The 13,601-nt window shown below is 37.2% G+C and overlaps 1 protein-coding gene across 2 annotated transcripts in view; it reads right to left on the bottom strand.

The window, feature by feature from the left end:
* Window positions 1-13,601, bottom strand: part of SOHLH2 (spermatogenesis and oogenesis specific basic helix-loop-helix 2) — a 51,756-nt gene that overhangs the window by 19,306 nt on the left and 18,849 nt on the right. For both annotated transcript variants that reach the window (XM_035003550.1, XM_035003552.1), the window contains exons 3-6: window positions 12,177-12,238; window positions 11,992-12,096; window positions 10,363-10,462; window positions 8,336-8,446 (exon numbers count right to left, since the gene is read on the bottom strand). In XM_035003550.1, the coding sequence (XP_034859441.1) occupies window positions 8,336-8,446; window positions 10,363-10,462; window positions 11,992-12,096; window positions 12,177-12,238 (378 nt within the window). The remainder of the gene's footprint in view (window positions 1-8,335; window positions 8,447-10,362; window positions 10,463-11,991; window positions 12,097-12,176; window positions 12,239-13,601) is intronic.

Genomic DNA, 13,601 nt, shown 5'->3' with positions numbered 1-13,601 from the left:
CATGATCTCAGGGTTTTGGGATTGAGCGTTGTTTTGGGCTCTGTGCTCAGCAGGGTGTCTGCCTGAGGATTCTCTCTCTCCCTTTTCCCTCTGCCCCTCCCCCCTCTTTCTCTAAAATAAATAAATATTTAAAAAGAAAGAAGAAAAGGTTAAAATCAATGGTTTAAGTTTCTACCTAAGAAAATAGAAAAAAGAGCAAAGTATAGAAAAAAAAAAGGAAATGACAGAGTGGAATCAAATATAAAAGGGGCAAATATTACAGAAAATCAATGAATAAAAATTTGGTTCACTGAAAAAATTAGTAAAACTGATAAACCCCTTGTCAGACTGATCAAGAAAAAAAAGAAAGAAAACACAAATTTTCAATGCCAGAAATGAAAGGAATATCATCAGAGATCCGCACACATTAAAAGGATTATAAGAGAGTATTATGAACAAAAAGTCATTCAATAAATTTAACACCTAGGGTTAAACAGACTAATTCCTTGAAAGACATAAATTAAACCAACTTAGAGGAAAAACAGAAAATCTAGTCCTATAATCATTAAAGAAATTGAACTTTTAATTAGAACTTCCCACAGAGAAAATTCCAAGCCTAGATAACTTTACTGTTGAATTCTATAAAACACATTTATCTTACACAACTCTTTCAGGAAACAGAAGAGGAAAGAAAGAAGACTTTCTATTTCATCTTTTCAGCATTTCCCTGATACCAAAATCCAATAAAGGCATAAGAAAATTAGAGACCGATAACCTTCATGAACACAGACACAAAAACTGTTAATGAAATACCAGCAAACCAAATTAGCAATAAGTAAGAGAATACGTCAAAAAGAGTATAGCATTTTAAAATAATCAATGTAACCAGTACGTTAACAGGAAAAAAGAGAACATCTATAATCATCTTAATAAATACCGAAAACACACTGACAAAATTTTACATCCATTCATGATGAAAACTTGAAGTAGGAATAGAAGAAAACTTTCTTAAGCTGATAAAAGGTACGTATAAAAACAGCCTACATCATAAGCAATGGTAAACGACTTAACACTTTCCCTGTGAGATTGTAAACAAGGCAAGGATGCTACTTTCATCACTTCTTTTTTTTTTTTTTTTTAAAGATTTTATTTATTTATTTGAGACAGAGAGAATGAGATACAGAGAGCATGAGAGGGAGGAGGGTCAGAGGGAGAAGCAGACTCCCCGCCGAGCAGGGAGCCCGATGCGGGACTCAATCCCGGGACTCCAGGATCATGACCTGAGCCGAAGGCAGTCGCTTAACCAACTGAGCCACCCAGGCGCCCTACTTTCATCACTTCTAATAAAAAACAACAACAACTGGTGAACCTAGCCAGGGTATTAAGGCAAGAAATAGAAATAAAAGCCACAAAGATTGGAAAAAAGATGTCTTTATTCAAAGATGACATAATTGTGTATGTGAGAAATCCACACACAAAAAAATGACTAGAAGTGATGAATAGATAAAGCTAGGTCATGGGATAGTAGGCCAACATACAAAATAAATTTAATTCTAGATGCTAGTTATGAAAATTTTGGATATGTGAATAAAAAAATTGCTTACAACAAAAAATTTTAAAACCTGACAAAACATTCAGAAATAAACCTGACAAAACATTCATTAATAAATAAATAACTTTGAGGGGCGCCTGGGTGGCTCAGTTGGTTAAGCGACTGCCTTCGGCTCAGGTCATGATCCTGGAGCCCCTGGATCGAGTCCCTCATCGGGCTCCCTGCTCGGCAGGGAGTCTGCTTCTCCCTCTGACCCTCCCCCCTCTCATGTGCTTGCTCTCTCTCAGTCTCTCTCTCTCAAATAAATAAATCTTTAATAAATAAATAAATAAATAAATAAATAAATAAATAAATAAATAACTTTGCTCTTTTTCCTATTTTCTTAGGTAGAAACTTAAACCATTGATAATAAACTACAAAACCCTGATGAAATAAAGGCCTTTAAAAAATGGAGAGATGGACTGCCAGAATCATTACTGTTCAACATCAATTTTCCCCCGAACTGATATACTGATTCAACACAATCCTAACCAGTATCTTAGCAGAATTTTTTAAAGGAAGAAATTGACAAGCTTATTTTAAAATTTACATGAAAATTCAAAGGACCTTTAATATCCAAAGCAACTTGAAAATGAAGAACAAAATTGGAGTACTTCATCTGATTTTGAGAATGCTACATTAATCACTACATGTAATACTGGAGAAGATAGATAAGCAGATCAGTGGAACAGGGAATCTAGAAATACACAGATAATTATATGGTAATTGATTTTTATGAAAGTACCAAAGCAATTCACTAAAGAATGGAAAGGTTTTTCAACAAAATTTTTAAAATCTCCATCTGAAAAAAAAAAATGTCAACACTTCATCCCATGAATAAAAATTAATTTAAGATAAATAATCATAAAAGCTAAAACTATAAAACATCTTGTAGACAACATAGGGACATGTAATTGCAACTTGGTGGTAAGCAATGATTGCTAATACAGGATAAAGTATGATACATATTTTTAAATATTGATAAATTGGACTTCATCAAAGTTTTTTAAAAGCTGCCTGCTGTTCATCAGAAGATACAACAGTTCACAAAAATGAATAGTTATCCCCAGGCTAGAAGAAAATATTTCAAGACATAAATTTGACAAAGGATTTGAATCCAGAATATTAAAGAGCTCCTACAGGGGCACCTGGGTGGCTCAGATGGTTAAGCGTCTGCCTTCAGCTGAGGTCATGATCCCAGGGTCCTGGGATGGAGCCCCACATCCCGCTCATGGCTCAGTGGGGAGCCTGCTTCTCCCTCTGCCTCTCCCCTGTTCATGCACTCTCTCTCTCTGTATCTCTGTATCTCAAATGAATAAATAAAAAAAAATCTTTAAAAAAATTAATTAAAAAAAAATAAAGAGCTCCTACAACTCAATAACAAAAACACAAGTAAGCAAAAGGTTTTTTTAAGGGGCAAAAGATTTGAACAGACTTTATAAACAAAGATACACAAATGGCCAAAAGCACATGAAAAGCTGCTCAATCTCATTAATCATCAGGAAAATACAAATTTAGAATCACAGTTAGATCACACTGCACAACCAAAAGAGTGACTAAAATGGAAAAGGCTAACAATACCAAATGTTGGTGAGGATAGGGAGCAACTAGTACTCTCATATATTGCTAGTGGGAGTGCAAAATGGTGCTATTTTAGATTTCCGCTTGGAAGTCTCCTAAAAAACAGAAACATACACCAATCCGTGGTACACAACTCTATTTCTGAGAGAAATGGAAATCTAAGTTCACAAAACATATATAAAAGAATGTTCACAGTAGCTTTCTTTCTTTTTTTTTTTTTTTAAATAAGCTCAGGACCCTGAGATCAAGAGTCGCATGCTCTACTGACTGAGCCAGCCAGGCTCCCCCATAGTAGCTTTATTCTTAATAGATAAAACCCAGAAAATGAATAACCAAAGTGTGGTATATTTACACAATGGAATATTCCTCAACCGTAAAAAGGAACAAACCACTAAAACACACAATGTTAATGAATCTTAAAATGTTTGCTGGGTGAAAGAAGCCAGACCTAAGTGTACATATTGATGATTCCATTTATATAAAAAGTTCTAGAACAAGCAAAACAAATCTATAGTGATAGAAATCAGAATAGTAGCTGCCTCCAGGGGATGGGAGAGGACAGACCAGGAAAGAGCATGAGGTAATTAAAAATGCAGGTTTTAGGGGCACCCAGGTGGCTCAGTCCTTAAGCGTCTGCCTTCGGCTTGGGTCATGATCCCAGGTTCCTGGGATCGAGCCCCCCTCGGGCTCCTTGCTCCGCAGGAGGCCTGCTTCTCCCTCTCCCATTCCCCCTGCTTGTGTTACTGCTCTCGCTATCTCTCTGTCAAATAAATAAATAAAATCTTTAAAAAAAAAAAAACCATACACTGAAGATTTCATTGTATGTTAACGTCATTGTATCTCCTTGTGTGTTAATTATACCACGATTTTTTTTTTAACCAAAAGAAAACAGAAGAATAAAGAGGAAACGTTTAGTGAAACTTTGAAGGATGTTATTGTTGGCTCAAAGAAGTAGGATAACAGGCTCCAGAGACTCCATGTAGTCTTGTCCTTTTCTTTTTCCTTTGTGTATGGAACAGCAATAGACGACAAGTCAAAGGGCATGTTTTGTCTTTGTTACCGATCACAGCAGCCAGTAGCCAGCTTGGTTATGATCCAATCCAAATAAGTCAGGAAAAGAACCAATCTGGTTTCATTCTCCCCCAGTTAAGAGTGATTCTGAGAGGCTGTAAGGGATCTGAGGCCAAAGATCTCGGTCCAAACTAAGTCCTTGGGTCTCTCCTCTGCACAAATGTGTCTCAAGCAAACAAGAACTCACAGAGGGAAGACTTTTGGCCAGACCAGACTTGAGATCCTCTGAGAACTAACTCCCTGTTATACTTTCCTTAAATTTCTAAGACTTGCTCAGTCCTGGAAAAGCCTTCATTTGTGAGAGACTATGGCAAAGCTCACTTTCATGTCTTTCCAAGTGAGTAGACATCCCCAAAATGGATTAAACCACCATCATTTCAGATTCATGGATGCACAAACAAAACGATGGCATGGCGTCAGTCTGAAAAGTATACCTTAACAAGATGAAAACATATTTAATGTATTTAAAACACATATGACAAAAGGGATTTCATCAAGAATATCAGAATGAAGTAGCCAATTTTTATTAATCTGTCCTGATAAAGAAAACAGAATTGTTAGACTTGTACAAACTGAGGGTTGCTGGAGTGGTGGGGGGTGGGAGGGATGGGGTAGCTGGGTGATAGACATTGGGGAGGGTATGTGCTATGGCGAGCGCTGTGAATTGTGTAAGACTGTTGAATCACAGACCTGTATCTCTGAAAGAAATAATACATTATATGTTAAAAAAAAAAAAAGAAGAAGAAGAAGAAGATAGCAGGAGGGGAAGAATGAAGGGGGGGAAATCGGAGGGGGAGATGAACCATGAGAGACTATGGACTCTGAGAAACAAACTGAGGGTTCTAGAGGGGAGGGGGGTGGGGGGATGGGTTAGCCTGGTGATGGGTATTAAAGAGGGCACATTTCCTGCATGGAGCACTGGGTGTTATACGCAAACAATGAATCATGGAACACTACATCAAAAACTAATGATGTAATGTATGGGGATTAACATAACATAAAAAAAAAAAGAACTTCCCAAATGCAAATACTCAAATCCATCAGCCGGGACCATTATCTCCTCAACATTAGTCAACATCATGTTACCTTATGCTGCGAAAAAAAACAAAGGGAGCAAGACAAGACAAAAGCGTGTGTAAAGCAGCTGATTGGGAGGAGAAAGAGGAAGGGAAACAGACTAAGATTCACAAGCATCATCATAAGGGTTAAGAGGAGGAAAAGGCAAAAAAATAATTAGGGATGGATTCTTTACTTTCTGGTATCTCTCTCAAGCAAATCTCTAAAGGGGAAGATGGGGCACCCTGGTTACAGCTTTTCTTTTTGGGAAACAAAGATTTCTAGTTCTTTAAATAGTGCCACAGGGGTACACACCCTCCAAAGCATCTTTTTAGTCTGGTAGATGAGTGGTTCTCAGATTTTAGTTTTCATCAACCATTAAAATGAAGAAAATACAAACAACACGGAAGTTTGGAGGACCAATAAAGGACTTCCAACATTAGATCTCAACATGAAGAATAAGAGAGGTAGCATCTCCCAATATCCTTTCATTGCAACCATTTAGAAATATAATTTTAACACCAAATAAAATATGGAAAATAAAATCTTAGAATATAAATTGCATAATATATAGCTTTAAAAATACTCATTGCACTGTATTTTTCTCAGTCAGTGCAGATCAGTGAAATCTATGGCCTAGCACTAGCCAGCAGACACTACCTAAGCCTTCATTCAGCCAAAGCAGCCAAACATGTGAGTGAAGGTCTTTTGGACCAAACTAGCCCATCCACCAGCCCATCTTACCAAGCCCAAAACCCACCTCTCCATTGATCTTCAGCAGATAATGGAGGCCATTTGGCAGAAATTACTCAACTTCTTCCTCCTTTCTGGCCCCCATGAAAAGATTCATCTTTATCCACACTTAGCTATAGCTCCTTCTCTCTATTTTCAGTAGAAGAGGTGTTCTCCCACCTGGTTCTAGATTCCATAAACTTCTATCTACTTAGGGATACCAAGTCCATCACCAACCCCCCTCTCCAGTTGTAGGGGATTAATATTATTTGACATTCCTCCCACTGAGAGGTGGGGTTCTATGTACCCTTCCTTTAGATCAGGATAGTTCTGTGACTGCTGTGACCACAAGCATATGGCAGAAATAGCACCGAACCAGTTTCTGGTCCCAGGCCTTAAGACAGCAACAGCTTCCTCTCGATGTCTCTTGGAACAGTGGAGCCTGACAACCCTGAGACTACCATGCTGGAGAAGCTTCAATTGATAGCCCCAGCTGAGCTTAGCCTTCCAGCCATCCCTGCAAAGGCTCCAGACATAATGTCTTGGACTGTCCTGACTAGACCATCCACTAGATGAATACTACAAAGTGACCCCAGTTGATGTCATGTAGGCAAAAGAATTGCCCACTGAGTCCTGCTCAAATTGTTAATCCATAAAACCATGTATCAAGCCAACAAATTTTGGTTTCATTTTTTATGCCACAGATAACCATTTTTTACAATACAGATAATCAGAACATGAGTATCTTCAAAACCTCTATCTCTCTTCCAGCTATTTTCTTTTGGAATATAAATATAAACATATTCAAGTCTGGCCCAATCGTATCAAAATTTCTCATTTTGCTCTAGATCCCCTTTTACAGATCACACACCCTAATTTTCTCTTTCCTTTCATTTATGCTCCCACCTTTCATTTTCCATCTTTCCACAATGATGCTTCTTCCCTAACCATGCCAATGAAATTATTTTTGCCAAGCCCAATGATGTTTAGGTTTTGCCAAATACAAATAGTTAATTATTAGTTCTCCCCTTACTTGCTCTCTGCCATGTGATACTCTTGAACACTCCTTCCTTTAGGAAACTCTTCTCCCTGGTCTCTTCAATTCCAATCCCTCTTGGCTTCCTGATCTTTCTTTTCCCCGATTTCTTCACTGCTGCCCATACCTTACATAGATTTTTCCCAAAGTTCTCTTTTTTCCATTTATCTCTTCTCTACATGCTTTGCAAAGTCATCATATCTATCCCTACATCTACTGCTTTAAGTAGACGCTGTATCCTGAGAGTTCTCAGTCCATATTTCTAGCCTAGATCTTTCTCTAGAACCTCAGGGCCAACTCCTGACTGGACAGCTTCATGTAAACCTGGAGGTGTTCACACCCAACAAACTGCCAGCCTGCCATTCTACTGGACTTCCCAGTTGGTGGAAGCAACATCTACTTGCAAGTTACACTCGACTCCTCCTGCATCCATACTTACACTGAATCTACCCACTTAGTATATCTGGAATCGGTTTATTCTTCCTTATCCCATTTCTAAAACCATAGCTAGGCTTCATCACTTCTTTTGACAGATTCCACAGGCTTCCAGATTCAACTCACTCTCTAACATCCTGCTAGTGTTCACTCTAAGTGCAAATCTTATCATGTCACCCCTTTGCAAAAATCCTTCGGGGCCTCCCCAACAGTTTCAGATTCAAATTCAAATTCCTTAACAGGATGTGCACAGCCCTTACCTACTACTTCTCATCTCCTGCCCCTTCCCACTTGTGCCATTATAGCCAAGTACATGGACACAGCCGCAGGTTCATAAATTCACTGAACTTTCTTATACTGCCAGTCTCTGTACCTGCTATTCCTGCCACATGAAACATCCTCCCCTGACTTTTAAACCAAATTAATAGTCACTTTGCATTCAAATCTCAATTTAGCATCATTTCCTCAAGAAAGCCTTCCTGCTCCCTCATTCTATCTTAGGTAACTTTCCCAGTGTGCTTACTATGTGCTCCTCTCTATAACAACAGTTATGAAAACATGATTCTCTATGTAATAGCCTATTTAGAAGTCTGTTTGAGCACTAGACTAAGATCTTGAAGGCAAGGATTTACTTTTTTATTTGGTGCTGTAATCATATTTTAGCACATACCAGATACTCACAGATAATTTGCTGAATGAATAAAGGAATGAATGAGCGAGCGGCGTGTATTTAGTTGCCAGATTTACTAGTTTCACAGAGACTTTTAACAGTACTACAGACAATTATGAAATTCATGAAAGTAATTTTTTCCATGAAAGGAATAATACTAAAAATGGACTATACCATAATTCACCTTCTCAGCTTTTCCTTGCTTGAATGAAGAAGAGAAATCTTTTTGCTTTTCTCAAAATCTGGCAACGGAGCCTTTAATTCAAACCCAGTATCATTTCTTAGAGATTCAGAGCTAGAAACAAGAGAAAATCATGTTATAGATTTAAGAGGAAAATTGTCAGGCAATATTAAACAATAAGCACCAATATTCTAATCAAAGGTGTTTCTCTAAGTCCCTTGCTTCATGCAAAGGTGCAGAAAATATCAAAGCACTTCACCTTACATATTTGGTGCAGAATATTTTATTTCAGAGACTCTAAAGAATTTATGATCAATATCATCATAAATCCAATGACTAATCAAAATTCTAAAATATACAGATAAAGAGTAACAGAGGATTAAAGAGTAAGCAGGATTAAAATATTCTGACCTCATTGATTATGCCTACCCCAAATTATATGACTGTCTTGAAAGGTGTATTACAGGAAGACAACACAAAGGATTAAAGGGCCACAGTACACTATTTCAACTTGATCAGCAGAGATCAGACTACTTCCATTTAGATATCTTCTGATTCTACCATTTTTCTAAAACTTCTCCAAGCATTTTGATTAATTTTTTTAAATATTTCCCTAAGAAACTTATAAACTAATACTACCTCCTTTATCCCAAGGGACATAACTTGATTTGAAAATGTACTTTTATTTGTAATGATAGAATTCTGAGGAAAAACAAAGATATAAGACAAGGAGGGTTCAAAAAGAAGTTACAAGACCTGTACCTCTGAAACAAATAATATATTATATGTTAAAAAAAAAAAAAAGATAGTAGGAAGGGAAAAATGAAGGGGGGGAATCAGAGGGGGAGACGAACCATGAGAGACTATGGACTCTGAGAAACAAAGGGGAGGGGGGGAGGGGCTGGGGGGATGGGTTAGCCTGGTAATGGGTATTAAAGAGGGCATGTACTGAATGGAGCCCTGGGTGTTATACGCAAACAATGAATCATGGAACACTACGTCAAAAACTAATTATGTAATATATGGTGATTAACATAACATAATAAAATAAAATAAAAAAAAGAAGTTACAAGTAATACAAGAAAATCACAAAGCCTTCCAAAACCCTTCCCAACCTCATTTCCCGGATAAGGTATAATACAATAAATTTATTTCAGGTTAAAATGTTAAATAAGATCAAGAAACCTGTTGATATCTCTGTACTATTTAAGTGAGCACATCTTTGGTTTACCCACACTTATTGGCTGCTGAGTCTTTTCCTTGTTCAAAATAGTAGATGGTCACGTTTCTACAAATAGTTGATGGTCACATTCTACAAATTCCGGAAGTGACTGACTCAAAATTCTCACCATCATCACCCATGTCCTCAGCAGCTCTGTTCATTCCTTATAGCCCTATGCTCTATTTAAAATCTCCTTGGAAATCACTTAAAGTGAATGAAAGAAATTCACAAAAACTGAATTTTTATAAGCAGATAATGCTAGCACGAGAAAGGTCTGACCCCAGTTCAACTTCCTATTATCCAACGCAAGTTTAAATATCAGTTCTATCCGTCGAAGAGGTGGGGACAGAGACAGAGAGACCTTTCTTAAAGGTTGTTTTCAGTAATGGGGGGGCAGATTCATGAGTTCAAAAAAGACGTCAGAGAGCTTAGTGGTAAGTAGGTAACATCTGAGGCTGCTCTTGCCTGTTTAAATACTGGGGTTATATGTAAAATTTTTGTTCGAAGAAGATTCTACTACTCTACTATTCCCCAGTGTTGGGGAACTTACTACCATGCAATTCACCCTTGTCCCCTGTGGCCAACCCGGATTGCTATGAAGTACTTCCTTATATTGAAGTGAATACCTCTGCAATATGTATCCATAGTCCCAGTTTGGGACTCTGAAATACAGAAAAAGTCCCATCCCCCTTCTATAACACAACCTCTTCTTCCTTTTGCATCACCCCTAGCATTTGAACAATCAGTAAGTTCTCCAGAAGTTATACGGTAAGAACTGTTATTATGAAAAAGTGAAAAAAAAACTAACCAAGCAAATAGATCAGCAGAAAAATATCCCAGTTGTTCACTGCAGGACTTCTGCTGGGGCAATCCCAGTTCTTCAGGCTTCACAGAATATTCATTCTTAACTGAAAGTTTTAAAGGCGGGACTATTTTAATTCTAAAATCACTGGTGGGGATGATGTTGATCATACATACAAGCCCTCATCAAAAAGCAGTTGCCACTTTTTATTCAATAGATTTTACAAAGCAGTATTTTTTGAATAGAAAGCAATTTATAGATTTTAGTTTGTAAAGCATGAAACCACCCAGGTTAGAGCAAAAAATGAAAATATACATTCTATTCACTCCAGGACATTCTCTTTTAACCAGATTCTAGTAACTTAGTGATAGGTGTGCTTAAAACACATTCAACTCAGTTTATTTATTAAGTTCTTATATAGAGGTAAATGTCAGAGAAAGAAAGTATGTATGAGTCTATGGTAGGCAGCTGTACTATCAAAATATGACATCTGATTTTTCTTTCTTTCTTTCTTTTTTTTTCTTTTTTTTTGCAGCTGCTCATCCTCAGAGCAAAGATGAGACGACCAGAAGCAGACGTGGTTATGACCAATAGGGAGGGTGCTAGACAGGTGGTGATGAGCAGCTGTTCTATGTCCACTGAGAGCCAAATAAGAGGTTGCAAACAGGATCTGGGTCACCAGTTAGCCATTCCAGGAAGAACTCTGAGGCTGCAGGGGCTGGGAGCCACTGGAATGTTACAGAACAAACTCACTAATCTTCCCTGAATGTTAAAAAACAAAACAAAACAAAACATGAAAAAAGGAGGGGTGTACTGAGTCCTATATCATCTGGAGTAGGAATTTATACAGGATAATCCTGAAAGTGTTTTTCAGGCCCATTTTAAGAAAACATCATCATAATTTTAAAAAAATTCCTAGCTGGTATCCCAGGCCTAGGAAATCCATAAATAGTCATTGACCAACAATGATTCCAGTAGAATTTAATTTCAGAAATTGAAGCCTGTCCTTTTATAAGCCAAATTAAAGTTAATTTAATTAGCTTAAGTATTTAGATGCTGGTGATACACATAATACAATGTAGGTGAAGAATTTAGAAATGGGAGATCTAATTGAAGCATTGACACTAATCATCTGTATCTAAAAATCTAAAACAGAAAGGATAACCACCCTATTAACTTAAAGAAGTAAACTAATTTATGAGCAAGTGTTTCGCAAAGCAGAAAGTGTGATACAATTCAAGGTTAGTGGCCCTGGCTTTTAGACACTCATACGATGACATGATTAATTCCATTTTAAAGAATAAGGAATGACGGTAGCAACTAGGGCACTAAAAAGAAAAACCCTGTGCCTGCCGCAGCATTGTATTTGTCCTTGGGCAACACATTTTCAACTTTGGAAAATGTAAATTTTTTCTTCACAGGTAGAGAACGTATGTTTCCTTTTATTTTATTTACACATCTTCCCTTTAGACCACGATTAATAGGGACTACCTGTTCTTTACAGTACATAGTATACAGTTAATCCTTAGCAGATAAAAGGCATAAGTGGAAAACCAACTTAAAAATGTAGAAGTATAGCTTTTGTAGAATTTAATTAGAATTTTTCAAACCTTTGGATATTTGGTTTTCACTCACCAGTATTTGAGAAATAGATTTTCCAGTATTTTACCACAATACTCATTTTCTCGATGGTCAGTGGCTCACTTAAAGTAATGTCGGCTCCATGCCCTGAAACACAACCTAAGAGTTTTTGTTTTAAATATTGACCTTATGATTTCTATTTGGAGAAAAAACAAATAATATGTCCAGCAGGCACATACCTTTAAAATTTTCAGGGGTGATAAAAACAAACAGCAAATGCGTATTTTTCTTCTTGCCAAATCTGAGAGGAAAAAAGTGTTAAAATGAAGCAAAATCATCATTTAAAAAACTGGGATTCAATATTTTACCTTATTAAGAACTAAACTAAAGTGATTTCCTTTATGTCTGTAGAACTTAAAATGGTGGCATTAATATGGAAATTTAGTAAAAGTAGCATCTCAAATTAGTGATGTTTGAAAAACTGGACCATTTTTATTCTTGCTTTTAAAAAAAGAGCCTAAATCATATCCAGATTCTTGACCTAACCACCAGTTTACAAGAAATTTAAGGAAAAGGAAATATTTTAAAGAATGCTGTGGGGATGAAATCAGCAAAATCCAGAATGTGAAAAATTCTGTAAGACAAATGACCCCCTTTTTTTTATTTTTATTTTTTTAAAGATTTTATTTATTTATTTGACAGAGAGAGAGAGAGAGAGAGCACAAGTAGGCAGAGAGGCAGGCAGAGGGAGAGGGAGAAGCAGGCTCTCCACTGAGCAGGGAGCCCGATGCGGGGCTCGATCCCAGGACTCTGGGATCATGACCTGAGCCGAAGGCAGCTGCCTAACTGACTGAGCCACCCAGGCGCCCCGACAAATGACCCCTTTTAAAAATATATATAAATAAAGAGTAAGACACAAAGAAATTAAAACAGAGGAAAGGGAAAATTGAATCTTGACTTGTATAAACTAACAGTTTAAAAAAATCATAAGATGGGGCGGCTGGCTGGCTCAGAGGAGAATGTCACTCTTGATTTTGGGGTTGTGCGTTCAAACCCCACACTGGGTAGAGAGATAAATAAAAGCTTTAAAAAAATAAAAATTAAAAAAATCATAAGATAAGCAGAAAAATTTGAACACTGACTATTTGATAATTTAAAGAACTATTATTAATTTTCTGGTGTGATAGTTATGACAGTTATTTTTTTTAGAAGAGTCCTTATCTTTTAGAGGTATTTATTAAAGTACTTATGGATGAAAGAAAATGATATCTTAGATTTTCTTTAAAATAATTCACCAGTGGGTGCCTGGGTGGCTCAGATGGTTAAGCGTCTGCCTTCGGCTCAGGTCATGATCCCAGTGTCCTGGGATCGAGTCCCACATCGGGCTCCCGGCTCGGCGGAGAGCCTGCTTCTCCCTCTGACCCTCTCCCCTCTCATGCTGTTTCTCTCTCGCTCACTCTCTAAAAAAATAAATAAATAAAATCTTCAAAAAAAAAAAAAAAATTCACCAGTGAGCAGGGGTGGGAAGGTAGGAAGGGGCAGAGATGAAACCAGATTGGTCATGTGTTTGTAATTGTTCAAGCTGCATTATGGGTACAGGCAGGTTCATTATACTATTCTCTCTACTTTTATATGCTTGAAGTCGAAAAAAAATAAAACAAAGA

Source organism: Mirounga leonina, unplaced genomic scaffold (genome assembly GCF_011800145.1).
Source record: "Mirounga leonina isolate KUSES-001 unplaced genomic scaffold, KU_Mleo_1.0 Mir_127, whole genome shotgun sequence".
Lineage (NCBI taxonomy): Eukaryota > Metazoa > Chordata > Mammalia > Carnivora > Phocidae > Mirounga > Mirounga leonina.
The sequence above is the reverse complement of the archived record's forward strand: the minus strand, read 5'-3'. Positions and strand labels throughout refer to the sequence as shown.